The sequence below is a fragment of the Capra hircus genome, chromosome 25, assembly GCF_001704415.2.
Source record: "Capra hircus breed San Clemente chromosome 25, ASM170441v1, whole genome shotgun sequence".
In the NCBI taxonomy this organism is placed as follows: domain Eukaryota; kingdom Metazoa; phylum Chordata; class Mammalia; order Artiodactyla; family Bovidae; genus Capra; species Capra hircus.
In genome coordinates this window covers 26,781,266-26,807,818 of record NC_030832.1, presented here as the reverse complement: position 1 = coordinate 26,807,818, position 26,553 = coordinate 26,781,266, and the positions used below count along the sequence as shown (strand labels likewise).

The window sequence follows — 26,553 nt, the reverse complement described above, 5'->3', positions numbered from 1 at the left end:
CTCTTCCCGGTGGGAACAGGAGAGCAAGCTGGCGGCTGAGTGCTGCCCACGACGCTTTCTCCTTGCAGACATGCCCCTCCCACGGGCCCAGTCTGGGCCACGGACGACAGTATAATAAGCAGGTGCCGGGAGTGGGGTCTGATCTGTGCAGGCCCTCTAGGTTCACTCTCCAGCCAGGGAGGCGCTGGGAGTAAGTTATAACAGCCAAAATCGGGGACCCGCGTTTACCGCAGGAAGCCTGGCTCCGGACTATAGGCTGAGGGTTGGACATTTATTCGAAACAGCCTATACAAGACATCTCTAGAGGAGGGGCTGTGGGTCAGAGTGGACCCTTGCACCTGCCAGCAGCTCCACCTCCCGGGCCCCCTCGGACTGCACTTATAGCCCATAGAGTTTGCTTGGGCAGACAGCACAGGAAGCATCATAGAGGTGCAGGCTCAGTCACAGGGCATTAGATGAAGCTCTTCTACCTGGAATGATTGGAAGTTGGCACAGCGGGCTAGTCTGTCCCTTTCCCCATGGGAAGTTCTGCCTCCACTAAAGTTAAGGCTACCTGGACGAAAGCAGGGTCAGGGTGAGGGACCCAGCAGAGACCTGGGAAACATGAGGTGGGTGTTAAGTCGGGCCTGGGAAGGGAGGAGAGATTGGGAGGGGTCTGATTAGGATAGAAACTGATGATCTTGGTTCAACCCCCAGATGAGTGCAAGGTGACTGCAGCAAACTTGGAGCCTCCCAGAAGAGGACAGTGCTCCCACCAAGGGGATGCTCTTAGCATAAGACCAGACCAAAGAGCCCAAGCAACTCCACAGAAGGGAAGGTCTGCTCAGGTCTGGTGAGCAGAGTGAAGGAAAGTATCCCTGGGTCCCAGGGCCCAGTCTCAAGAGTAAGGAGCTGGGGACCTGACCCAACCCTGGTCCTAACTTGTGGCTGTGTTAAGTAGGTAGTGAGCCTCCACTTGTGTGGGAGGTCATAGCCTGGGGAATTTCCACTTTTTGGCTGGGATAGGCCTGTAGAAAAAGCTGTTAGGGTTAAGAAAAAGGGTTAGGGCCAGCTGCCAGCAAGTTTCGTAGAGTGCTCTGGGCCCCTCAGGGCTCTCACAGCAGACCTTTTCTGCAGGGCAAGTGCCTCCTAGGCTGGAGTTCTGACCTTGGGGAAAAGGTGGAACTGAGCTTGGCTAATCCCACACCCACTAGCATGCACTAGGGCCCCTGGACCAACCACGTGGGGAGGGGCTGGGCCCACAGGGTCCAGAATGGAAGGTGGGGGACACTGGATGTGGGATGGGGTGAGACTGGAGGCACAGCCCCCAGGGTCCATGGTGTTCCAAAGTCCCCTGAGTTACGTGTTCAGCTGATGTAGACGCGATGGAAGTCGTGGGCACCAAAGGCGGCGTTGCACTTGGGGCACTTCCTCTGGCGGGCCTCATAGCGGCCCCGCACACACTCGAAGCAGAAAACGTGGAAGCACTTGGTAAGGACTGCATCTTTCTTGCGGGTGTTACAGCAGGGGCAGGTCAACCGCGCCTGGGCCGGGCAAAGGCGTCAACTCAGGAACAGTCCTGACAGTGCCCAGATCCCAAGCTGACAGCAAAAGGTGGTTCACACTCAGACCACCCCACAGCAGGCTGCACCTAACTCTCACGATAACCCTGGCAGGTAGGGATAAGCACTTTCCACATGAGGAAACAGGCCGGGGAGCCCAGGTTTCAAAACTAGATAGTAACAGTCTAGACTGTAACCTGGTGGTGATGGCCAGTGGTCACAAGTCCCTGCTGAAGGTCAATCCCTGCTAAAGGTCAATGACCCACAGGCTCCAGCCTGAGCTCCTCCGCCCTGGGGCTTCATCCCTTGCCCCACTAGCCTTCTTTGGCAAAACCCCAATCCTGGCTTAAGCTGACTATTTACCTTCTACCTGCTAAGTCACAGCTGGGCATAGCAGTGCCGCTAGAAATCTGCTGTTCTCAACCCTCAACTGGGCCCATCCCTGGTGCTGCCCAGAGATCCTGCTAGGGGCCACTTGATTAATTTCTCTCTATGGAGGTTTTATAAATCTCTCTTATCTTGAAATTTCCCACCTGTCGAAAGGTCTCACCTCCTACTCCAGATAGGAAATTCCCTCCACGCAGCATTCCCAATAATCTTTCTCTGTCCTGCCTGAAATCCCAGCCCAGTCCACTACCTCAGCCAGTCCCCACAAGTATCCTCTTCTCTAGCTCTCAGAATCCTACCCACCAGGATGTGACAGGCTGCACAGTCTGTGACTTCTCCAAAAGTCCTTCCCTTCTCCCCTTTCAGCTGTCTCCACCCCTACAAGGCCAAACTGCTCCAAAAGGTTGTCTTTTTACTGACTCACCCTCCGTCCTTTCTTCACTCCCGGTGAGTCTAGGTGATCTGACCTTCACCTCTACCCAATAACCATTCCCACCAAGACTGTCAAACGCAAAAGGTGTCTTTCATCACTTGCTTCATGTGCCTTCTTGGCACTCTGACTCACTCACCCCTGCCTCCTCGAAACTTCCCCAGTCATCTCCCTCTACGTGGCTCTCCTTCCTTCTTTTTTAAAAAATTATTTATTTACTTAGCTGTGCTGGGTCTTAGCTGTGGCATGTGGAATCTAGTTCCCTGATCAAGGACTGAACCAGGACCCCGGAATTGGAAATGTGGAGTCCTAGCCACTGGACTACCAGGGAAATCCCTCCTCTGTCCATTATTCAAGCTTTGAGGTTGCTCAGGGAAAATGACCCCTGCTTCGTCTCAGGCCACAGGCCCTCCCTGAGTGACCAGTTCCACGTGGCTTCTGCCTTTGCCTCTGCTGACAATCCCCCAAAGCCTCTGTCTTCCACATCAGCCCTTCGCTTTGTCCTCCCAGACAGCCTCCCAAGAATCCCACGAGTAAGTACCTCATCCTCAATATACTTGAGACATAACTCTCCAGCCTAAAACCCTTGGATGTCTCCACACTGACTACTGAATAAACCAAGAATCTCAACCTGGCTCACTAACCTTCAGGATGGCCCCTCCCCACCCCCCAGGCTTGTGACTCATCAAAAGCCCAAGTTCTGTCCTCTTAGCTACCGCTGTCCAGCTGCGCCTCCAGCACGCCTCGCTCAACTAGGGGCCTCCACCTCCGCCTCTCTGTTTGCTGGACCCTTTCATCTCCATCCCTCATGGCCAACCCTGACTCTCTTCCGTTTTACCCTGGAGGCTATGCCTTCAGGAAGCTGGCTGACCGTGCCCCACTCCCCACTGTGCCCAGGGGCTATTAAGGGCTTCCCCTGACTGCCCCCAACCCCTCTGGCCTTTGCCATCACACTGCTCATCACTCAGAGGAAAGAATTACTTGGCTGCCTCCTCCACCAGACTGTCAGTTTCAAGAGACCCAAGGTCAGGTATAGGTCCCACTCCTCCCACACTCAGCACTCTACCTGGTATGGAGTATATGTGCACCACACTTGAAAGCTCTCTTGATTCTCCACAATGGATTCTGCCCAGGTTTTGCTATCCTACCTTATTTCTGGGTTCCCCGGACTACCCCCTGGAGCTCTCACCAACCCCCAATCTGAGATTTCCCAGGTTCATGGGGCAGAACTTAGCTAAACAGCCCTACCTTGTATTCCTTGATCTCCTCCTGGAGGATTTCATCAGCGTCTGCGTAAACTTCCACCTTCCTCTGCTTCTCCAGCTTGCGCCGCAGCCGGGAGATGTCCTCCTGGGGCAGGAGAGGGGGCAGGCTGAGTGCAAGGGTCCTCAATCCAAACCTGCTGGCCCCGGCCCTGCCTCCACCCCCTGCCGACCACACACCTGAGCCCTCTTGAGGTTGAAGCTCTCCTTCTCCCGCGCGGCCCGGCTCTCGGCCAGGCAAGGTTGGATCTCTCGCAGCCGTGTCTGCACATGCTCCAGCTGCACCTTCAGGTCCTCGGCCAGTTGCGCTGCTTCCACGGCCTGAGGTGGGTGGAATGGGGAGGAGGGGCACAGCTGGCCTGAGCCTGGGGAATCAAGTGTGTGGAGCCATGGCCCACAGAGGCTTATGTCAACTGTCCAGTGGTTCCTCCTCTTGGGAGAAGTCCCAATATGTTCACTGAAACTGATTGTCTCCTGACCCCACCAGCCTCACCTCCTCGTCTTCCTCATTCCCAGCACTTCTGGCTCCTGACCTACATAACCCTCTCTCCTGTCTCTGAGCCTCCACAGGGTTCTCTGCTCCCCTCAACTCCGCCAACACACAGACTTTTTCTCTGAAGTTCCCTGAAGCCTCAGCTCAAATGTCACCTCCTGAGAGAGGCTCTCCTGTTTTCCTTTCATACAGTTCTATTTCCTTCATAAGACATGCTGTGAGTTTCCTGGCGGTTATGTGGTTAGAATTCTGGGCCTTCACTGCTGCCGTGCATTGCAGCCAAAGACATGCTGTGATCTGAAACAGTGTTACTTAATCTGTGGGATTATCTGCTTGCTCTCTGCCCCTCCTAACTGGAAGCTCCCACTTCCAGCAGAGGTGATTTGTTCTTGTGATCTCCCCAGCACTCAGTGCAGTCCTGGTACACAGCAAGAGCATGATTAATGCTGCTTAAACGAATGGACCAAACAGAGAGAAGTCCAGGAGAAGAAAAGAGATGAAAGTCCATGTTAAGCCTTTACCATGACCTGGAGGAGTGATGTCATTCCTAACTCTGTTCCCCTCAGAAGAACAACTACCACGAGCTAGAGACATTTGTTAATACAACTATGTAACAGAGACAGCTAAACAGTGCAGTGGTCAGGATATGGGCTGTGGAGTCAAGGAGAGCTGGGCCCAAATTCCACTTCCACTCTTTCTTGAGCAAGTCAACTACCTCCCTAAACCTCAGCCTTCTCCCTCACAGAAAAGGAGATAACAATGAGAACTGCTGTAGGATTACTTTAAGGCGAAACATGACCCAACAGGGAAAGTCCTCAGCACAGGGTCTGGCACACATTAAGTGTCTGAGAGTGAACGGGGCTGTGTAGGGCAGCAGAGCCAGGCTCTGGCCCAGGTCATCTGCCTCACCTTCCTCTTGTTGAGCTCCAGGGCCTGGCTGCGCAGTGTCAGCTCCTTCTCCACACCCCCAAGGCTGCCCTGCAAGGCTCGCTCCTTTTCCTCCAGCTTCTGCACAGTCAGCAGCTGGGCATCCACCTGAGGACAGGAGTGGGGCCTCAGTGCTAGGGAACCCCTGCCTCTCCAGTCCCACCCTAACAAGTCTGGGGCAGCCCTACCTGGGACTTGAGGCCAAGAACCTGCTCGCCCAGCTCATCCTTCTCCTCCCGCAGCAGCTTATGAATCTGGTTGGCTTTGATCCGCTCTGACATCAGCTTGAAGTTGGCGTCGTCCTTTTCTCGCAGCTGCTGGAGCAGCCGCCCGTTTTGTTCCTGCATGTCCTCAAAGGCTTGGCCCGTCACATCCATCTCTGACAGCAGGGCCTCCTCCTCCTGCAGCAAGTGGGCAGGGGCAAGATGGAACGTGGGAGACGGACAAGATCAACTGTGGGGAAACCGCAGGAAAACACGGCTGTACAAAGACCCCCAGAGTGGACCCAGGCCATGTGCTAGACCAGGAGGTTTAAGGAATGCCAACATTCAAAGCTGGGGGAGGGGTGGAGTGGGGTGGGGGGTCGCACCTGCTTGGTGGCACCCAACTTGCGCTGCAGGTGTTCGATCTGCTCCTCTGCCTGACGAATGCGCCGCAGGGCATCCTCGTCTGCAATCTTCTTGCTCTCCCTCCGATCTCTCTCCTCCAGCTCCCGGATGCGGCCCCGGAGTTCATCAACCTATAACCTCCAGGAGGGAGCTCTCTCATCACTGCTTCCTGCTAACCCAGGGCTCAACTCTGGTCACTGACTCCCTGCCCTGGGGCAGCCTTTCTGCACATCCCACAGACCCTACCTGTCCTCACCTCAGCCTTGGCCTTGCGTTCCGCTGCCATGAGCTGCACCTTATCCCGCTGTTCCTTGGGCGCAGACTTATACATGTCCAGCAGCAATTTCATCTCCTTCTGGCTTTCCTGGGCCTTCCTGGGGGAGGCACAGGAGGAAGGCTGGGTGAGTAGGGCTGGAGGTCACTGGGCAGGGGTGGGAGGGAGAAAAGAACAGGGCCTCACTTGAGCTCTACTCGGAGACCTTTGAGAAGTTCTGATTCCTTTCTCTTGGCCTCTTCCACTTTGGCCTTCTCCCGATCAGCCCTTGAGAGAGCCGAGGCTACAGATGGGGGTCCCAGAACAGGCCCTTCTCGCTCCCGAAGCTCCCGCTTGGGTCTGGCCTCAGGTTCTCGGCCCCGGGAAGAGGGTCCCTGGGCCCCCGGGGTCAAGGCCTGCGTCTCTTCCTCGGAGGGCACCAGGTCTTCCTTCTTCGCTGACGAGGTAGTAAGGGCAGCGCCAGGCATGGAAGCCATCTCCTTCCTGGTGTCGGGGGCACCAACAGGGCCTGGCCCACCCTCTTCTTTCCCTGGGACTGGGGCACTGAGGCTGGAGTCCTCTGGGTGGCCCAGGCTGGGGATGGAGTGAGTAGAGCCACTGGCCTGGGCCCGGAGCTGCAAAGCAGAGAGAGAACAGGGCTGAGGTGAGACATGCTCACTGGGGCCTAGCCATGGCCGTCGCCAGGCAGCCCGCTCCTCACCTTGGCAATTTCAGCCTGTACTTCGCGCAGTTTCCGCTTGTATCGCTGGGCATCCCCCTTTAGCTGGTGGTTGTGGTTCTGTAGGCTGCTGATCAGGTGGCGCATCTCGCGGTTGATGGGCCCTTGAGGAGCAAAGGAAACCAAGGTCAGACTGGTCCCTGGGTTAGGGGCCCAACCCCTCCGTGAGGGGAGAGGCAGGGCCAGAGCCGTCACTCTCACTACAAAGAAGAGGACAACTGAAGCCTTATACAGAGTGAGCTCAGCAGATAACTGAAGAAAATTCACTCAAATGTAATCTGATGCTGTGTGTTATTTTTGCTAATGCAGATTTCGCAAATATTTCCAGATTTCCTTCAAAGGAACACATAACTGAAAATTCACAAAAATTAGTCAGTCCACTTCCTTTAAGCTTTTTAAACAAATGTCATCTTCTTAGTTTCATGTCCCTGGCATTTCTCCTAATACCTCCTTATCTTCCCTGCTTGCTTTACTTTTCCTGGTATACTTGTCACTACCTAACATACATGTTCAATTTTCCCTTTGTTGTCTGTCCTCTCTCTCTGTAACACAGCTCCACAACAGCAGGGATTCTTTGTATTTTGTTTGCTGGTATAATCCCAAAGCTTAGAACTGAGCCTGGCTCAAAAGAGGTGTTCAATAAACCTTTGTAAAATGAACTAGTAGAGAGGCACCCTAAAGGCCAGAGAATCATGGATGGGGCTGACAGCTCCTGTTCTGGCAGAGTTGGCACCATCAGCCACCTCAGGCAGCTGTAAACCTCACTGCATCTTTGAGCCATGTGGTGGGGTCCCCATTTTTCACAGGGAGATGAGGCTCTGTGAAAGGAAAGGACCTAACCTCTGGACAAGCATCTGGCCACATCAGGGCCCAGCAACCCCACAAAAGGCCCCACCTCAAACTTGTCCTCGCACATACCCGCCTGCTCATTGGCCGCCAGGTTCTGTTCAAACTCGATGCGCAGCATCTCATACTCCTTGCGAACCTGGGCCAGCGTGTCCTCCAGCTGTATAACCTCGGTGCGTAGCTTCTTCTGCAGCCCCAGCTCATCACTCTGTGAGGTGAGGCATTAAGGACCCACACAAGCCCTGGGCTCATGGCAAGCCCACCTTCAACCTCAGAGGCTTAGGAAGAATTTATTCCCAAGGGATCTCTGGCAGGCACCCCGGGCTCTGACACACCTGACCCAGGAACAACCTGACCCAGAGGGCCTGACCCTTACCCCTGTTCCACGGGCATACCTCCATGTGCTCAATGTGCCTCAGGTGGGAATTCTTGGTGGCCAGCAGCAGCCCGCGGGCCTCATCCAGCTGGGTCTTCACTTGCAGAGACTCATTGTAGAGCAGGGAGAACTGTGCCTGCAGCATCCGGTACTCCCCTGTCTCCCGGACCACCTCCTCGGGAAGGCTCCGCAATGCTACCTAGGGGCAGGATGTCTGAGCTCACTCAGCAAGAGGAAGGAGAGCTCAGCGCCCACCCTACAGGGTAAGGCCTTCCCAGCCCCAAACACAACTCACCTTGAGGCGCTCATTGGTCCGCACGGCCCCCTGAAGTTCGGCCTGCAGCTTCTCTAGCTCTGCCATGCGGCTATTGGCCAATTCCTGATTTTCCTCCAACTCCGCATTCAGCATTTCAAACTGTGGAGTGGGGAGACCAGTGGGAGGCAGGGCCAGGGCATGAGGCGTGCATCCCTCACAGCCTCACCATATACTCTGCCCAAGCTCCCCTATATGGAGCAGTGATGGATTCTGAAGGCTCAAGGACAAACCAGACCCAGGCACTTTCCTAAGTGTTCCCAGTTAGGTAGGAGAAAATGTAATACTGCATGGTCAGTGCTGGGAACCAAGGCTTGTATCTGACAGGGGGTCAGGGAAGCCTTCCTGGAAGACCTGAAGAGCAAGCTGAGAAAAGGAGGACAGGGAACAATGACTTTGCAGCACCGAAAAAAGAAAAACAATGTGCAGCGACAAAAGTGAGAGCAAAAGCAGGCATGGAATGGGACAGTGGCAGCAAGGCCCTTTTTCAGCTACACAACGAGAATGCCAAATGCCTCCAACACAACCAACACCTCTTTCCTCAGTGGTACTTTTAATCCCTTGGACAGCAAGGAGATCCAACCAGTCCATCCTAAAAGAAATCAGTGCTGAATATTCTTTGGAAGGACTGATGCTGAAGCTCCAATACTTTGGCCACCTGATGTGAAGAACTGACTCATTTGAAAAGACCCTGATGCTGGGAAAAATTGAAGGCGAGAGGAGAAGGGGACAACAGAGGATGAGATGGTTCGATGGCATCACTGACTCAACAGACATGAGTTTGAATAAACTCCGGGGGTTAATGATGGACAGGGGGGCCTGGTGTGCTGCAGTCTATGGAGTTGCAAAGAGTTGGACACGACTGAGGGACGGGACTGGACTGGACTGTACTGTACTGACTGACCGACTTTTAATCAACTGATATACGATTTACCTACTTCTGGTTAACTCCCCAACTAGAACTTAAGCTCCAAGATAGGTTTCTGTTTTGTTCTCCAAAATAACTACTTTCTGCACAGTAGCTAACATTCAGTATTCAACAACTATTTACTGAATACAGATATGAAACAATAAAACAAAGGACACTGTGAGTGACAGGCAAAGACCTCCAAGACCCCAGCTGATGTTTGTCCTTAATTCTAAGGGGGAAGTTCAAGGGTAGAGAAAAAGTTGCAGGAGGGACCAGGAAGAATGCTGCTGCTCACCTTCTGCATGCTGAGTGTGATCTGGCCCCCCTGGAAGCCTGAAGAACTCCCAGACACATAGTAGCCAGAGTTGAGCTGTGGAGAGAAGAGATGGACACGTGGGTGTGGAGAAGAGAAGTTAGGGCCCCAAGTACTCTGTTCAGGCTCCATCTGACCCAGCGCCTGAGCCTCACCTGCTCTAAGGCTTCTGCCAGGTGCTTATTAAGTTTTTGCTCTCGCTTCCGCAACTTCTCAATGTCCCACTGCAGGTCCTCTACTGTCGTCTCCATCTCCAGCACTTTGGTCTCTGCAGATGTCACTTTATCTTGGAGCTCAGAGTACTGGGGACAATCAAGGGGACAGAGGCTTAGATGACAGACTTGGCTGAGATCCTTGGGTGTCCAACTAATCCAAACCCTGTCCTGGTTCCAATCCCGCCCCAAAATCCTAACTCCCACCTCCAATGAGATGCGGTGGTGCTTCTCCTGTAGTTGGGTGGCCAAGTCCTGCAGCCGCCGATTCTCACGGCTCAGTTCTCGGGTGCGTGCCCGAGCCGCCTCACCGGGGGGCTCACTGTCCCCTGGGAAGGCAGGGCTCAGGTAAGAGCCAAGTCCAGGGCAGTGGGTCAAAGCACTAACTCATTCTGGAGTCTGCTATATGCCCAGTGTGATCCACCAGCTGTCTTGCCACTTTCTCATGACAAAGCCAGGAGTCTTTATCCCCACTGTACAAAGGAGGAAACCAGCTCAGAGAGGAGAGCCATCTGCCCAGGACACCCGGGCAGGACTGACAGAACTAAGGCTGGGCCCTTGATGCTATGCCTTGGATGGATCAGTAACTGCCACTAAGATTTGTGAAAAGTGCTCCCAAGAAGTCTCCAGCCCTAAGGGAGGAGGACCCCCTCCCCCAGTATCAAGAACTCCTTCCACCCATCTCTCTAGATCTCAACTCCAGAAATCAAAGCCAGATCCCCCACTGACAGATTAACCCTTCTCCTGAGAACGTGGCTGATTTATCCCTTGGGGAACTGTGGCTGCCTCTGGGCTAGGAGCACTGAGGAGGGGATACCACGGGCACCTCGAGGGTGGGGGCATAAAGAACTAACCTCGGCTGTATACTCGCTGACAGAGTTCTTCCACCCGGCGCTGCAGGCGGTCAGAGGCCTCCACAACACGGGACACAGCTGCCTTGGAGAACTCCATGCGGCCCTGCAGCTGCAGCTCCACCTCCTCACTACTGCTTGCACCAAGGGCTACCACAAAAGCCAAGGCTGGCTCACTGAGAGGGGGCCGCAGCTGCATTGGCAGGGGTTCTGGGAGGGACGGACAGACCCTCGTGAGGACAACAGCAACAGTCACCACTGCTCTGTATCAAGTTCCAGACTGAACCCTTCAGCACTCTACAGCTTACTAAAGCAACACAACCAACACCTGCAGGACTGTGTGATCCCCATCTCAAAAGTGAAATAACGGAAGTTCAGGGAGGCAATGTCCCTAAGGCCAGAGAGCTACCACATCACTTCCTCAGGGAAGCCTTCTCTGCCTTCCCCTATCTAAACTAAAGTGCACACACACTAACTCCCTTTCAGCTTCCCCGCCCCCCCACTTCTTTCTTGTGGTTTTAATCACTTCCTTCGCTAATGGTTGGGGCAGTAAGTTATCTCTTTTTGGTTATTTTTGTCTCCTCCAAATCTACAACAATGCCAAATACACAGTCAACATTTAATACTTTTTCGAACTATAGGTGTCAAGATGTGAATTCCACTCTTAACCATATCACTCAAATTTCAAAGCCTGTGTTCTTACCCACTGCCCTTTGTGGCCTAGATATGAAATCAATTTTGTGTGTTAGCAGGCAGGGAATTCAGCAGCCTAATAATATCAAAGTCCCCTCCTCTCCAGGAGCTTTCCCAGACCTTAATTAAGCTTCCCAGATCCTAGGGCTCTGGCCCTACCCCTCAGTTCCGAAGTCCCTGGCTCTGTGAGAGGGGTCTCATCACGTGTCGGCCCCTCCTGGGTCCCAGGTGCCTCTGTCCCTGAAGACAGCTCCCCCTGGCTCTCATGGTGTCGGAGAAGGGCTTCCACAGTTTCATCCAGCTGAAGGGAGAAAGCACCAAAAATGTTATGAATCCCTCAGGTGCTTCCCAGCCTGATAGTCCTTTCCTAGTAGCTGCTGCTGCTGCTAAGTCGCTTCAGTCGTATCCGACTCTGTGCGACCCCACAGACGGGAGCCCACCAGGCTCCTCCGTCCCTGAGATTCTCCAGGCAAGAACAGTGGAGTGGGTTGCCATGTCCTTCTCCAATACATGAAAGTGAAGAGTAAAAGTGAAGTCGCTCAGTCGTGTGGACTCTTAGCGACCCCATGGACTGCAGCCTATCAGGCTCCTCCGCCCATGGGATTTTCCAGGCAAGAGTACTGGAGTGGGTCGCCATTGCCTTCTCCATTCCTAGTAGAGGGGTCTGAGGATTGGCAGCTGGATCAAGGCCAGGTCTTCGAAAGAAGAGCGGCATCGACCTGGGCCCAGTAGCGATTGACAATGAGGAGGGTGGCGTCATCTGTGGCCTGCCGCTTCTCCAGCTTCTCAATTCGTTCTCGGAGTTCGTCTTCACATGCCTGTCTCTGTTCCAGCCGCTCTGCAAGTTTCTTGTTCTTGAACTGCAGAACCTTGAGGTCCATCTCCTCCTACCAAGGAAATAAAGGGGCCAAGAAGAGGGTCAAGCAGGGCCCAAGGACCCAATCACAGAGAAAGACAAGAAAAGCAAATGCAACGGACAGGAGTGGAGAGCTTCCCCAGATGAACTGCCATTAGGATTTAACGAAGCTCAGTCACCCACAGAGAAGGCGTCTCGATTGTGAGGCGGATCATGTTCTGCTTCTGCCTCTTCCTACTGAAGTTTTTGACAAACCACACGCCCTGTGGGAACCCGTTTTCTTATCTGTAAAGGGAAGGCTGACGTTGTGTCCTCGGTTTCCTTCAGCAGAGTGTTCTGTAAAGTGGATCTTGCTAAGCTTGGGGAATTGGGAGTTAAGTTCAGGACGATGTGGAGGGAAAACAGATGAGAGTTCTAACAAGTTCTGAGGCAGGAACCCACGAACCGTGGAAGAGATGCCTCCCAGGCGAATGGGCTCTATGAGCGTGGTGGTGGTCTTCTCCTCGCGGCTCAACTTCTTCTCCGGGGGCCCCGAACCCCCATCCCCAGCGGCGCGTTTGTTGCCGGGTCCAGACATGGCCGCGGAAGCGAAGAGAGGAGCAGGGTCTCCCGAGGGACGTCAGGCAGGTGGAGGCTGCACTCCTATCACCTGCAGAAGACAGAGCGCAAAGATGTGGAGGCGGCCGGAGCTCTGCAATCACGCAACTCCCCCTCACCTACCAGAGGGTCCCCGCCCCGCCGGCCCTAAGCCCCTCACCGGCAGCAGGATCAGCCCACGGGCGCCATCTTGGACTCCACCGGACGTCACTAGCCTCTCCAGCACAGAGCGCAGGCGCCAGGGGCAGTCCCGGATGTGGCGAAATAGTCTTAATTTCCTGTTTCTATTGGTCTCGCTTTGTCCCGCCTCTCGGGTCTGTTTGGGTTTCTTTCCGAACCCTCTTCTCTCCGTGATTGGCCAGTAAACAGTTCCCATGGTAACCGATAACACAGGTTTACTTTCCAGTCCTAAAGACAACGCCTGCCCCAGATTAGCAACTTTGAAAGGAGGCTATGAGGGCGGGGCTTGCATCTTATTACGCACGCGCACTCTCTTCTCACTGATTGGAGAGAGCCATACACTTTTCCCCGGCTCCAGGAATTCCCTTAGCAACGGTCACCGTTGAGACCAGGGAGACGCCGCCAGCGGATTGGCTGCCCCGGGCATCTCTGCATCGCAAATTGGCTGGAGCGTCGATAGAGGGCCAGGCCTTGGCAGTGGCTGCCTGAGAATCGGCTGTCCCAGAACCGAGACAAGACAGATTCTGTGGTGACCCCCAGCACAAAAGAGCGACAAGATGATCCGCCGGAAGTCCAGCCAACTCCAGGGACTAAAAATGCAGTCGGAGCTTGTACAGCACTACGAACTGCGGCGAGAACCCGAAAAAGACCTCAGCTCATTGGATGAATCGGCCACGCGTATGGGAACAGGTGTGCGGGCCGAATCCGGGACCGTGGCTTCGGTGGATGTCGATATCGATCCTGCAGCCAACTTGTTCCCGGTGAGGACGGGACAGTGATCCGATCATGGATGTTTAAAGAGGGTTCCCCATCTGGGCGCCACCCGACGTTATGTTTACTAAAGTTTAAGAAGTTTCCCCGGGCTGCTTTGGTGAGGAGGCAGAGGTGTGTGACCCCGCTTGTTAATATGCTCATGAATAGTACTTAGGGATCGCTGAAGCCCAGCCCGCCAGCATTGCTCCTATCTAGTCCTCAAGATGAGAAGGCAATTTAGCACGTTCTTAGGCCGATAAGAGATTCGCAACTTGCCAAGAACTAGGGGCCAGAAACAACACAGCCCTGCCTTTCCCAATTCGCTTTCTCTCCGCAGCCACCGCTGCCCCAGCCCCGGATCTGTATATGGTGAGTATAAAGTTTTGGGGGAAAGTTACCCTTCACACTTGTATTATTACTTTAGGGCTTCCCAACAATCCTGTCAAACAGCACTGGTATCCCCATTTTACAGATGAGGAAACTGAGGCCCAGAGATGCAATTACCTAAGATGACTATAAGCCAGGTCTCCTGCTGTCCCAGTCCAAAGACAGAGTGTGAGAAGAAGGTAGCCAAAGACTGAGAATGTAAATGTATCGTTGCCTCTATGGAGCATTGTACAAATGGGGACAGCGAGGCTCACAGAGGGAAATTTGCCCAGTTAAACAGCACGGGAGAGGCAGAACCCAGAACTCAAGTTTCCTAACTCTAGGTTTTATAAATGAAGAGGATTCTAAAAGTTCATTTAAGCCATTTACAGATGGAAAAAGTGAGGCCCAGAGAGGAAAGTGACCTACTTAAAGTGACACAGCAAGTTAGTGGAAGGGCCAAACCTCTAACTCAGGTCTCTTGGTTCCCAGTCCAATGCACTCACCACCACAGTCGTATCATCAAAATAATGCATGATGGACACCAACACATTTTTCCCTCTTTTCCTATGACAGGAAGTACCTGGACATCCATTCCATGCACATGCTGGAGAAGACAGCCAGCACTGAGGAGATGAGGGAGTATGGGGGGGGGGGGTGGCGGGGAGTAGGGAGGGGAAGAGCTAGCTTTGGGGGACAGCTGAGGGGGAGGTGGGCTGGGAAGGCATGAGGAATGCCTGGCTCCAAAGCCTGTTGTGCACTAGTGTGGAGCAGGGAAGGGAGACTCTAGTTGTCACTGATTCCGTCTCTCTCTCCCAAGGGTGCTGGCTGAGCTGTTGGGACTAGGTTCCCCTGAGAAGAGCCTGCGGGATGCCATCACTCTGGACCTCTTCTCCCATGCACTCATCTTCTGCCGCCAGCAGGGCTTCTCCCTGGAGCAGACCTCAACAGCTTGTGCCCTGCTCCAAGATCTTCACAAGGCCTGTATTGGTAAGAGGAGGGGGCTCCCCGAGGGCCTGAGTCCAGGGCAGAGGAGGAGGAGGCTGGCACAAGTGATCAGGGGAAGTAACAGCAGGATTACCACCTGGAATCTTTGTTCTGTCATCACAGAAGTTATCACACACAAGTTACTTCACCTTTGAAATCCTCTGTCTCCTTATCTGTAATCAGGCTACGACACTAAAGTTATTAAACTGTTCCGAGAAATGTTATGTATAATATGTGTAAATATATGCACAGTGCTCAATAAAACAGCTCTTTATTCCTGAAACCCATTTTCTACAGAATGTTTAATGAGAGCTAAATTATGCTTTCCTGTCACTTCCACTGGAATATACACCTCTTAAGGGCAGGACCTTGTCTGTCTTGTTTAGTGCCTAGAACAGTGCAGAGTGGGTACTCAATATTTGTTGCCTAGATCCTAAAGCTTAAGATCAGTAAGTTGCTGCTGAGTGAGTAAAATGTGATTATCAGGGAGGGGACTCAATGTCATATCTTGCTTTCCCTCCCAGAAACCCCCTTGGGCAACGTGGAGGAATGTTACCGCTACTTCACCAGTGTTCTTTTTTGCCACGGAGTCAGGGTCAGTTTCACTCTCCCTATCCCCCCACCCCCATAAGGTCCAGCCCAGCCTCCCACCCTCTCTCAAACTCATTACCCTTATCTTCCTCTGAAGGCCCCAGTGGGCTCTTCCTGCTCCTGGACCGCCAGGCACTTGGAGAAAAGGTGATGGTTTCAGGAGGTGGTCAGTCCTCTAACTCCCAATCATCTCCACAGCGCCCCCCTTTCAGTATCGACCTCTTTAAGGAGGAACAGCTGCTGGCCCTGGCGGATTATGTGGTGAATACCTACTTCCGCCATTTCAAGCTCTACAAATATGTCTTCACACCCCAGGTACTGGGCTAGGGGCTACAAGAGGCCGCTCCTCATCTCTCCTCTTTCCCCAGTGCAGTTGATTTCCTCCCTCTTCCCAGGTGCGGCTGGATCTCTCTTTGACTTACATGGGGCTAAAGGCACCCAGCCTCTGGTCAGAGGATGAGACAGGTAAGGGAGAATGCCGGGGCGAGAGCTGGACTGCACTGGGGCTGGGGCTGAAGCCTCCTCCTGCTTCTGGCTTACAGAGAAAGAAAAGGGAGGAGAAGTGGAACAGCAGGCAGTCATCGCACAGGAGGTGGAACCGGAAACAGTGGTCCAGCCAGAGCCAGAGCCAAGTAAGGACCTGGAGGGGTTGGGGCTCCCTGTGACTTTGGGCAGGTGTGAAATGAAGGGTTTAGATCACATCAGGACTTCAGATTTTTCGTTTCAGTCATGGTGTCCTTTCTCCAAATGATTCCTTATGGAGAATGCATGTTCCAAGATGTTCCAAGATGCAACAAAATAAAAGCACAGCTGCTGGGAGTGAGGCAGAAGCTCCAGAAAAGGATTATAAAACCAACGACAGTAACAGCCAGCACACATCTGGCAATACTATGTGCTAGGCAGGCCTTGTTTTAAGCATTTTATATACATATATTGCCTGTGCCAAGTGGCCTGTGGAATCTTAATTCCCCAGTCAGGAATTGAACCTGTGGCCCAAGTGGAAGCATGGAATCCTAATCACTGGACCACCAAGGAATTCCTGCATTTTACACATATTAACCCGTTTACTCCTCTCTCAATCCTAGTCGCTAAGTGTTATCACTGGATTTTACACAGGAGGAAACTGAGGCATAAAAATGTTCAATCACCTGCTTGAGGTCACACAGCTGCTAAAGGAGCAATTGGGAAATGCAGCATACACAAACCCTCTGCCCATCTTTCTCTTCTAGAAGGGCTGGCTGACATTTCCTGAACTGAAGAAACACTGCCAGCTGGGTCACTCCTGGGGTAGTCCCCCTTGAAGGTCGTGCATGCCTGGCTAGGGGGCAGTCCCTCAGCCCCATGGCCTCTCCCCTGACTCGCCCCTTCTTCCCCGCCCCTGCAGGCCAGGTCTCCATCCTCCGAGCCTACATCAAGACCCAGATGAACAAGGAGCTGCGGCAGCTCCAACAACTGGTAGAGGAGCGACTCAAAGCCAGTGAGGAAAGGCTCAGCAGCAAGCTGACCACCCTCGAGCGGCCCCTCCAGCTACCTCCAGGCAAAGGCAAGAACAAGACCAAGTGACTCCCTGCGTTTTCCCCAATAAAGGCCTGGGCCAAAGTGGCCCCACCACGCCCCACCCCACCCCCTCCTGAGCACCTTCTGAGCTTCCCTGCTGAAGCCAGACACCAGACACAGGGGACTGGCTCTCTCTGGCATGTAGCAGGTTTTATTGCATACGTGGTGCAGGCAGCACAGATAAGGCCAGGCGTGACACCCTGGTGGCTCTCTTCCACCCCAGCTCTGATCTCAAAGCCCTGGCTAGCGGGGACAGGTGTACCACACTGGTCTCTATGATAGTATGATTGGTGGTGGGCCTGGCCAATGGTGGCCTGTGGCCAGAGCCCAGAGGGGCTGGAATGATAAAGAACCTTCTCCTGGAGAGTTCTGCATCCTCCGGGATGACGTGCTAGCCCAGCACTAGCATGGCCTCATCCTCGGCGATAGCAGCCGAGTCCCCCTCCTCTTCAGGGCCCATCATGGGAAAAGGTCCTGGGGGCCGGTGCTGGAAGAGGGCTGCCCGGTTCTGCTGCTCACCCTTCTTCACCCAGTGTCCGTAGAGCCGGAAGGCACAGTTGTCGATCAGGCGCCGCACTGGCCGCAGCGCGTAAGGGTCCCTCAACAGTGCACTCTTGGTCAGTGGCCGGATACGGTGGGCACTTAAGGCCACCCGTCCAGCGGCCAGCACGGTCCACACTGCCACCTAGGAAGGGGGGTGGTGTGAGCTCCACTGGCACAGTCACCATAAGAAAAATCCTGGGAAGAGGAGCAGGCCTAGACCCTGACACGCTCAGGCTTACCCGAAACCGCTGGCGGGGGGTGAGGTTCCAGGCTTGGCTGCCTTCACAGCGCTCAAAGAATGGGTGCTGTAGGGCTTGCTCAGCTGTCAGGCGCTCCACAGGATCCACCTGCAGCAGCCTGGAGATCTAGGGGAAACCCCAGAGCATGAGGGGCAGCTCTTGGGCCTCTTTCCTCGCCCACTCGCAGCCCCAGCTCACCAGGTCTTTCACAGTGTCTGAACGGTCGTCCCACTCGGGTGAACTAAACTGGTACTGGCCCTCCATGATCATACGTAACATCAGGATCTGGCGTCGGTGCCAGAATGGTGGGGAGCCCGCCAGGAGTGTGAACAAGATCACCCCGCAGGCCCAGCTGGGAAAGAGGAGTGGGGAGGTGGGGACCAGGTGATAAGCAAAGGTGTTGAAGAACAGTACACAAAGGAGGAGGGAAGGGCGGGGAATGGGAAACTCACAGATCGACCTCCTTGCCGTAGCCTGGGTGAGTTTCATCCATGGAGCACTTAAGGATCTCTGGTGCTAGATACCCTGGAGTCCCACACAACTCTGGGGAGAGAGGCCTGAAATGGATGGGGTGTCACCAGCCCCCTCAAGGACCCTTCACACCAGACTTCTGCTCGAGCCTCACCACCACCAGGGCCACAGGTGTTTCCATCCTGCACCTGCCAGCCTTTTGCCAAGTCTCAGTGTTAGAGCCTCACTTTGATGAACAAGTACCTACCAAGGCTCTTGGTGGCCTTCCTGGGAAAACCTGGTGTTTAGGTTGACTTCAAAGCACTATCCAACTGTATCATTTGCCTCCTCCACCAACCCTCACCTCACACAACTTATTACCATGTTTTATATACATACACACATAGAAAACAGAAATTAAATCTTTTTTTGCATTCCTTTCTGCCCAAACCTAATCCTCCTCCTAGAATCTCTACTGTGGTTAGTGGAACCACCACTCAACTCAGGGGAGTGTGTAGGAATATGGGATTTCTTAAGGCACATTCTGGGTGTGTCCTTTGTTGAAAACCCTTCTCTGGCTTTCCATCATGGCCTCAGGGCCAAGTCTAGATTCCTAAAGCACAAAGCCTTGCATGAATTGATCAAAGCCGGTATTTTACTTTCTTCTACCACTTCTGGCACCAGTTCTTCCACTCTAGCAGGTGCACTGTGATCCGTGGCACACTTCCAAGAGGTCTTAAGAGGCCTGAACTGAGAAACTGACTTTCTCTTGGCAAATTCCTTCCTGGATAAACTATTTACTGAACACCTCCTGTGTGCCAAGCACCATACTAGACACAATGGCAAATTCAACGTGCCCTTAGTAAGCTCACCATCTACCAGGAAGCACATAAACAGCCTAAGACGTGTATCATGAAGGGGGGGAGATCTAAGAGCAAAAAGCAGCGGCTCTACCCTGACCTGGAGCTTTCAAGTAAAAAAACTGAATTATCCAAGCCATGGGAGATGGTGGAGTGGGAAGGGGCAAAAATGATTCAGAATGGAGAAGCGTGTGTGGGAGCCCAAAGGGAGAAAAATACCTGCACGTGGAAGAGTAAGTCCACAGAGTAAGAGCATGAGCTCTGGAGTCATACTGCCCAAGTTCAAATCACACATGACCTTGGGCACATCACTTCACCTCATTAAGCCCATTTATAAAAGAGAGACACAGATACGATTTCAGAGTTAAGAGGATCTAGAGAAACAAGCCATATAAAGACTCCATGTGCTGCCTGATTCAGAGCAAGTGCCCAGTGAAGGTGGTGGTTCAGTTGCTCAGTCGAGTCCGACTCTGTGATCCCATGGGCTGAAGCACACCAGGCTTCCCCGTCCTTCACAATCTCCCAGAGCTTGCTCAAACTCATGAAGGTTAACCAGTGAAGGTTAGCTGTTAAGAAGCCCAGAGCAGAGCCACTGAAAGAGAGGAAGTGGCCTATTAAAGGCTCTGGGGAGTCCCACAGTTAATTTTGTCTAGTTCGCCACTTGCCTTAGACATGGTTGTCACAACAAATGTGTTAATGTGAGGGGACCCTGAGTCCCAAGGGATCAAGTGAGCAGCACTGTCGGGCCACATCAGGCTCCTCATGGCATTTGAGCAGCACACCGTGGCCCTGCCTCTGCCAGACCCCAAAGGTGCAGCTGAGCCCTTCTGTCACTGAGTGTGTGCTAAGTCACTTCAGTTGTGTTCCACTCTTTGCAGCCCTATGGATTGCAGCCCACCAGGCTCCTCTGTCCATGGATTCTCCAGGCAAGAATACTGGAGTAGGTTGCCATGCCTTCCTCCAGGGGATCTTCCCAACCCAGGGATCAAACCCATGCCTCCTGCATTGGCAGGTGGGTTCTTCACCACTGGAGTCACCTGGGAAGCCCCACTGTCCCTCTCTCCCCATCTTTTTCTTCCTATGACAAGCCCAGCCTCCCCAGGTCCAGGTCCGAGCCCCTTCCCCTGTGGGTCCCTACATCTGAATCGGTGCTCCTTCCTCCTGGCTCTCCAGCATGGCCCCCTGCCTGCTGTGTGCCATGATCTATTCACTCCATCCTCCCCAGGGCAGGGAACCCACTTCCATTTGCACACTAAGCTTTGCATCCAGTGGGTAGCTGGCAAGCGCTCACTGACTTTCCATGGGACCCAGTTCTCAGACCCAGCCAACCAGTTCCAAGCCTGAGCCTCCATCCCTCCCAAGCCCCTCAGAGCACCAGGTCCCTTCACCTCGAAGCTTCTCGCCTGGTTCCAGGTGGCAGGAGAACCCAAAATCTGAAAGTCGGATCTGCATATCGTCATCTAGGAGAATATTCTCAGGCTTCAGGTCTCGGTGTACGATGTTGTTGTTGTGGAGAAAACTCACTGCTTCCAGCAGAGACCTCATGATGGACCTGGGGGAGGCGCAGTCTCCTCTGCTTCTCCCTGCCCCGCCCCACCCCCTGCTCATCCCACGGGCTGCAGGCTCAGCCATTACCTGGTTTCTTTTTCTGAGAGGGCCACCTTCTCTGTGAGATAGTCAAACAGCTCTCCCTTCCGCATCCTAAGGGACAGGAGGGGTTGGGAGATGGGTGCAGCTCACAGTGGAAGCTGAGAAAATAAGCCAGTGCTCATAACAAATACCACGGAAGAGGCCAGTCAAGGAAGATCCCTCTGTAAGCAAATGAGAAGGCCTCGAGACAAAGCACTCCAAGAGTGAACCAGATGTCAGGGGCAGTTTGGTCCAATGTGCCAGCGGTCATAATCTCTGCACTGTGGGATGTCCCTAGCAGTTCAGCGGTTCAGAAACTGTGCTTCCAGTGCAACAGCTGCAGGTCTGATCCCTGGTCAAGGAACCAAAATCTCACAAGCTGCATAGCGTGGCTACATTACAAAAAAAAAAAAAAAAAAAAAACCTGCATTGTGCCACAAGGGGGCTATTTTAGCAATAAATGATCATTTACAGGAAGTCCCTGTTATCTGACAATACATTAAAAAAAAAAAGCCTTTTGAAGTGAACCTGTTTAGACCATGGGTCAAAATTTCACAGTTAATAGTAGCAAGAAAGTTGAATAGGACTTTACTTTGAATTTTGCTTACTTTATGTCTCTTTAAAAACTGAGGTTATAATTGCAACTCTGTATCAAGCCTTGAAATAAAGAACACATCAGATTCTGCAACACTGTTGCATGGTGGTGAAGCAGACACTTCCTACTTGCCCTCCACTTTTGCAGAGGTCATTTCTGTCTGAAGACTTTGTAAATTTCTCCCAAGTGCCTTTCTTAAACATCTGGTATCTGAACCATTCTCTTTTGAATTTCCTTTGTAACTGCTTTGCATTATAGCACCGTATAATATCTGACATTCAGATTCAGACCAACCAGAAAAAGAATCGATGGGCAGAGAGATTCCAGTGGTGAGTGTTAAAGATTGAAAGACGGGTGAGGGAAAAGTCTGTTTATAAGTGGTTAGTTCATGAATGAACACCTTCCTCTTAAAACAGAGTCTCATGAAGACCCTTTATATTTAGTTGGTCACTAAGACTCTTGAAGAACTTGCCTCAATCAGGGCACCTAGGAAAAAGGGCCCGCACCTTGGGCTGGCAGGTCTGAGCTGGAGCAGAGGAAGGTGTGAGCAGGGTGGTCTTCAGCCCACTGCGCTGTAAGGCTGGGGAAGTGCAAGGAGGAGAGGAAGAGGCTTTTCGGTCAGGGAGGGGGATACTCACAGGTCAAACACCAGGAACATGAAGCTAGAAGACTCGTAGGAATCGATGAGAGTGACTGGGAAAAGAGGCAGAGAGGCAGAGAGACAGAGATGGAAAGGAGCAGCTGCACACCAGAGGGCCTCTTCCACCCTGAGGCAGCAGGGGGCCGTTCCTGGGAAGGAAGGAGAACCGGAGGAGGCAGGAGGGGCCCAAAGGCTGGCCACACTTTGATGAGGTGCAGCAGAGCCAGGAGCAAGGGAGCAGAGTGTGGAGGCAGTGCTGGGGCAGGTGGGCGGTGGGCTGGGCTAACAGGAGTGGGGAAAGCAGCCTCACTGATGTGGGGGTGGCCGGCGACCTGGCGAAGGATATGCGTCTCCCGCCGCGTGGCCTCTCGCACCTCCTCCAGCTGCTCAGGACTCAACCGCTCGGCTGTCACCTCCATGATCTTCACCGCAAACTCCTGGCCAGTAGCCCGATGAACACAGCGGCGGACCACAGAGCTCACTCCTCTGCCAGAGTTGGACAATGCACAAGTCAGGGCCTCCTGCCCTCTCGTTTCCATGCAGAGTGGAGCCTCGGCAGCCTCACATCCTCTGCACCAGACTCCAGAGACCCAGCTAGACAAGGTGACTTCCTGAGGAGCTCACCTTGGCCTACTGGAGCTTCACAGCAGCCTCAGTCAGAGACCTGGGCACAAGGAGCAACATCGAGCTCACAGGGCAGGGAGGCAGGGGTCCAGGCTCTGCCACTCCCTCTGGAGGTGAGCCCAGACACTGAGCCCCTAAACCTGCCCCATGCCCCTGAACCCCACAAGGAGAAGGCAGGAAGAAGTGACCTAAGGCCCCCTCCAGATTTTACCCACTTCCATGGTTACCCCATCTAAATCCCAAACTTCCCCTACAATACTTCAGGTGAAATAAACATTGGGCCATTGACTGAAAGACCAAAGTTGAGAAGCAGATCTTGGGTTTAGGCCCCAAATTGCCACTAATTAACCTCTAAGTGACTCCCTGACATAAGGTCTCTGGGCTCCCACTTCATCAGCTCTGAAATGTAGCCAACAACATCCTTAAGGGATGCTGAAAGGCATTAATGAAGCACAGACAGGAAAGCCCATTTGGCTTTGTAAAGAAAGCCCTAAGAGACTTTCTTGGTGGTCCAGTGGTTAAGAATCCACCTGCTACAGCTGGGGACACAGGTTCGATCTCTGCTCTGAGAAGATCCCTCATGCCAAGGGGCAACTAAGCCCAGGTGCCACAACCACTGAGCTCATGCTCCAGAGGCTGTGCTCTGCCACAAGAGAAAGTCTGGGTGCAGCAATGAAGAGCCAGAGCAGTCAAAAAAAAAAAAAAAATAGACAAAGTCCTAGGGAATTCAATGGTGGTCCAGTGGTTAGGACTCCACACATCCACTGCAGGGGACTCAGGTTCCACCCCTGGTCAGGGTACTAAGATCCTGGAAACTGGATAGCACAAACAAAAGAAAAGAGAAGAGACGAAGTCCTAGACAGGGATTTCCTGGCTTGGGCTCTGTTACCAACTCCGTATGACCCTACAAGTACTTCAGGCTAAGGTGCAAATCTCTCCAGAATCTGTCCTCATACCACATTTCACATTCTGGTTCCCTGGCTGCCCTTCACATAACCTCCTTTCTGTGTTCCCAGGGCCTCCTTGCATTTATGGAACTCTTTTGCTTGAAATGCCTCTCACCTACCTCTCTGCTTCAATCAATGGATACAAACTATTGGTCCTCCAGCTTAACACAGATACATTACACTGTGGCCAGGGCACTGTTCTCTACAAATCTGAATTCACATCTCTTAGGCGGCTCAGAACCCTCCAGCTGCCACAAGGCTCAACCACTTTCTACTCTTTTACTCTTGGCCACTTCATAGTTTTAATTTCCTGCCCAAACAGTAAGGGCATTGGAGTTTCAGGTCCTTGGTCTAGTTATTATTCATCTTTCAATGAACCTCTGAGAATTTGTGAAAAGCTGCAGACCTCTGCCACACATACCCAACATTTTTATAATTTCAGGGGATGAGTCAAAGATCCTCTGAAGCCATTCCTCGAAGAATCTCTGCTTTAAGACTCAAAGTAAATGCAGTGTCAACCAATTCTTCATTTATTCTCCAGGAAGAAGGGAGCACTCCCTTCTCTGGTATCCTACAGTATTTTACCTGTAGGAGCATTCCCTTTTAATTAAGCCTTCCTATTATATGTCATGACCACCAACTTGGAAAACCTGAGTCTTTGGACTCAAACTCCAAACTTCCTACTGATACAGCCTAGTATCTTGTTCTCTGAAAGTGAAAGTGTTAGTCACTGAGTTATGTTCAACTCCTTGCAACCCCACGGACTGCAGCCCTCTAGGCTCCTGTCCATGGAATTCTCCAGGCAAGAATCCTGGTGTGGGTAGCTACTTCCTTCTCCTGAGGGTCTTCCTGACTCAGGGATTGAAGCTGGGTCTCCTGCATTACAGGCAGATTCCTTACCATCTGAACCACCAGGGAAGCCCTGCCCACCCCTTAAATGTAAAGACTTCCCCAAGATCCCATCCTTGGCCCTCCTGTTCTCAGGCTACGTACACTCTCAGTAATCTTATCCACTTCCATGACTTCAACATTCATACCCAGATGCTACCCTCCCCTCCTTTTCTTTAGCTACATCACACAGCTTGTGGGATCTCAGTTCCTCAACCAGGGATTGAACCTGGGCCATGGCAGTGAAAGTCCAGAATCGTAACCACTAGACCACCAAGGAACCTTCCCCCACTCCTGCCCTAAATCAGGCCAACATATCTTACTGAATGAATTGCTTCCCAAGGTCCTAGAGACATCCCTCTGTCATCATGACCTTGTGAGTATAGTCTTAACCACTGAACTGCCAGGTGGGTAGTCCTTCTTCCAACTTTTCCCACTCTTAACACACTCTGGCTACTATAATCTTCTATCTATTGCTTTAATTGGCTCTTTGCTGTGCTGAGCCTTTGCACTACCCTTCCCTCTGCCTGGAATATATCCTGCCTCAGTGTATCATCTGTTCATTCTCATTCTTCAAGTCTCAGCTCCATTAATTACTCTTGTTCCATCACTTTATTTATTATTTTCTCCCTAGCACTTACACTGAACTTTAACTTGTTTTCATGTTTATTGTCTCTCTCCACCACTCAAATATAAACTCCAGGAGAACAGAAATTTTATAAGATGTAGGATGTGGGTCTCACATCTCCAGGGCACCCAGCACACTGTACATGCTTTGGAAACCTTGATGAATAAACGTATTAGCCACTGCCTTTACAGGTGAAGCTTTCCTTCTATGTGATGCCTGCTGAACTCCTAGTCATCCTTCAAGACCCAAATATCACTCCTTCTGGGAAGCTGTGGTTTTCTGAGACCCAACAGTACTTTTTACACAGCCTAATGCTACTTGAATGTTCCTGTGTCTCTTTCCATCACTTTACTTGGAGTACCTCCAGGGCATATATGGTCCATGGGGTCACAAAAAGTCGGACAGGACTAAGAGACTTTCAGTTTCACTTTCCAGGGCATAAACATCTCTTCTAACCTCCCCATGTTTAGCTTTGTGTCTGGCAAACAGTAGGTGCTTGAATTATGTTTGTTGAACACATACATGAATGAACTGGTGAAAAAATAGGGGCTGACTCAGAAAAACAGTCTAGTCACCAAATGTTTTTCCACTCACCACTGAACTTTCCCATTTAGAACTTTCAAGGGAAATGTGTTGGAGCAGGAAATAGCAACCCACTCCAGTATTCTTGCCTGGAGAATGCCATGGACAGAGGAGCTTGGCAGGCTATACTCCATGGGGTCGCAAGAGTCGGACACGACTTAGTGACTAAAGTAAGCAAGCAAGCATGGGAAATGTGTATCCTGGCTAGGACCTGATCTTTCTGGACCTCTGTTTCCCTAGACGTGGCCTTACCTGCCAATGACGTCTTTAGGGTCGTACTTCTGATAAAATTCTTTGGCCGCAGCCCAGTCGGGCAGCTCATCCTCTGGCCCCACGTCCAATGTCATTCTGAAAGAGGTGGGGGCCTGTGAGGAGGAAACGGAGGGCAGTGAGGGCAAGGAGGCCCACAAGCTCTGAAAGGACGCACATCGCGGCTCGCGGAGGCGCAGCCCTTGTGGCTGGGGAGCCAGGATCCTGGGGGATGGGGACGGGGTGGGGGAAGGATCGGGATAGAGGAGACCCCAAGAAAGGGCCTTAGGGATTGGGATGGGATGGCAAGGCAGGGAGGGGACGGGGGAAGGGGAGGGAAAAGGTACGGAGGAAGAGGGGAAGGGGCACCCGGACTGGAGGCTGTTGCTGCGCAGGCGCACTTGGGCGGGCGCTGGGAGGGGGCGCAGGGTCTCGCGCGGGCTCACCAGCGGGGGCGGAGAGAGAAGCCAGAGTCGATCAGAGGCCGCCCTGTCGCGGGGTTCCCCTCTAGCCTCCTACCTTACCCACAGGCTGTGCCGGCGAAGACCTCAGGCCCCGCCCCCATTCTGTCCGCCAATGGATAGAGCCACCCAAAGACTGAGGTTCAAAACTCCTTCGGATTGGAAACTGGTAGTCCA

The 26,553-nt window shown here is 52.7% G+C and overlaps 3 protein-coding genes across 4 annotated transcripts; 1 reads left to right on the top strand and 2 right to left on the bottom strand.

The window, feature by feature from the left end:
* On the bottom strand, nt 258-12,874 carry RNF40 (ring finger protein 40). The gene is made up of 20 exons (XM_005697713.3): nt 12,768-12,874; nt 12,456-12,659; nt 11,874-12,041; nt 11,314-11,455; nt 10,465-10,671; nt 9,818-9,939; nt 9,554-9,700; nt 9,381-9,455; nt 8,158-8,277; nt 7,882-8,061; nt 7,559-7,694; nt 6,623-6,744; nt 6,109-6,536; nt 5,905-6,022; nt 5,630-5,779; nt 5,229-5,441; nt 5,023-5,148; nt 3,801-3,941; nt 3,607-3,708; nt 258-1,523 (listed from the first exon to the last, which is right to left on the bottom strand). The coding sequence occupies exons 2-20, from the start codon at nt 12,585-12,587 to the stop codon at nt 1,347-1,349; spliced, it is 3,006 nt and encodes a 1,001-aa protein (XP_005697770.2). The 5' UTR covers nt 12,588-12,659; nt 12,768-12,874; the 3' UTR covers nt 258-1,346.
* CCDC189 (coiled-coil domain containing 189) lies at nt 12,942-18,914 on the top strand. The gene is made up of 9 exons (XM_005697710.3): nt 12,942-13,548; nt 13,878-13,909; nt 14,483-14,548; nt 14,727-14,896; nt 15,418-15,488; nt 15,683-15,799; nt 15,880-15,949; nt 16,027-16,116; nt 16,869-18,914. The coding sequence occupies exons 1-9, from the start codon at nt 13,345-13,347 to the stop codon at nt 17,045-17,047; spliced, it is 999 nt and encodes a 332-aa protein (XP_005697767.1). The 5' UTR covers nt 12,942-13,344; the 3' UTR covers nt 17,048-18,914.
* PHKG2 (phosphorylase kinase catalytic subunit gamma 2) lies at nt 17,177-26,553 on the bottom strand. Of its 2 annotated transcripts, none has more exons than XM_018040173.1 (10): nt 26,362-26,552; nt 25,919-26,031; nt 22,308-22,483; nt 21,996-22,050; nt 20,769-20,834; nt 20,522-20,685; nt 18,276-18,366; nt 18,022-18,175; nt 17,824-17,949; nt 17,177-17,726 (listed from the first exon to the last, which is right to left on the bottom strand). In XM_018040173.1, the coding sequence occupies exons 2-10, from the start codon at nt 26,011-26,013 to the stop codon at nt 17,433-17,435; spliced, it is 1,221 nt and encodes a 406-aa protein (XP_017895662.1). In that variant the 5' UTR covers nt 26,014-26,031; nt 26,362-26,552; the 3' UTR covers nt 17,177-17,432. The 2 variants fall into 2 exon arrangements, with proteins under 2 accessions (XP_017895662.1, XP_017895663.1); XM_018040174.1 differs by having other exon boundaries at nt 17,199-17,726; nt 26,435-26,553.

What these genes read in the sequence shown, in the direction of transcription:
- RNF40 (XM_005697713.3), bottom strand. Translation starts at nt 12,587, where the DNA reads ATGTCTGGACCCGGCAACAAACGCGCCGCTGGGGATGGGGGTTCGGGG. An exon ending in TCAGCGAGTATACAGCCGAG is followed by an intron (nt 9,940 to 10,464) that starts GTTAGTTCTTTA and finishes CTGCCTTCCCAG; the next exon opens with GGGACAGTGAGCCCCCCGGT. An exon ending in TGGAGCTCAACAAGAGGAAG is followed by an intron (nt 3,942 to 5,022) that starts GTGAGGCAGATG and finishes CACCCACCTCAG; the next exon opens with GCCGTGGAAGCAGCGCAACT.
- CCDC189 (XM_005697710.3), top strand. Translation starts at nt 13,345, where the DNA reads ATGATCCGCCGGAAGTCCAGCCAACTCCAGGGACTAAAAATGCAGTCG. An exon ending in CTGCAGCCAACTTGTTCCCG is followed by an intron (nt 13,549 to 13,877) that starts GTGAGGACGGGA and finishes TTCTCTCCGCAG; the next exon opens with CCACCGCTGCCCCAGCCCCG. An exon ending in TTTTTTGCCACGGAGTCAGG is followed by an intron (nt 15,489 to 15,682) that starts GTCAGTTTCACT and finishes TCATCTCCACAG; the next exon opens with CGCCCCCCTTTCAGTATCGA.
- PHKG2 (XM_018040174.1), bottom strand. Translation starts at nt 26,013, where the DNA reads ATGACATTGGACGTGGGGCCAGAGGATGAGCTGCCCGACTGGGCTGCG. An exon ending in CGCCGGCCACCCCCACATCA is followed by an intron (nt 22,051 to 22,307) that starts GTGAGGCTGCTT and finishes CTCTTTTCCCAG; the next exon opens with TCACTCTCATCGATTCCTAC. An exon ending in CCCCCCGCCAGCGGTTTCGG is followed by an intron (nt 17,727 to 17,823) that starts GTAAGCCTGAGC and finishes CCCCCTTCCTAG; the next exon opens with GTGGCAGTGTGGACCGTGCT.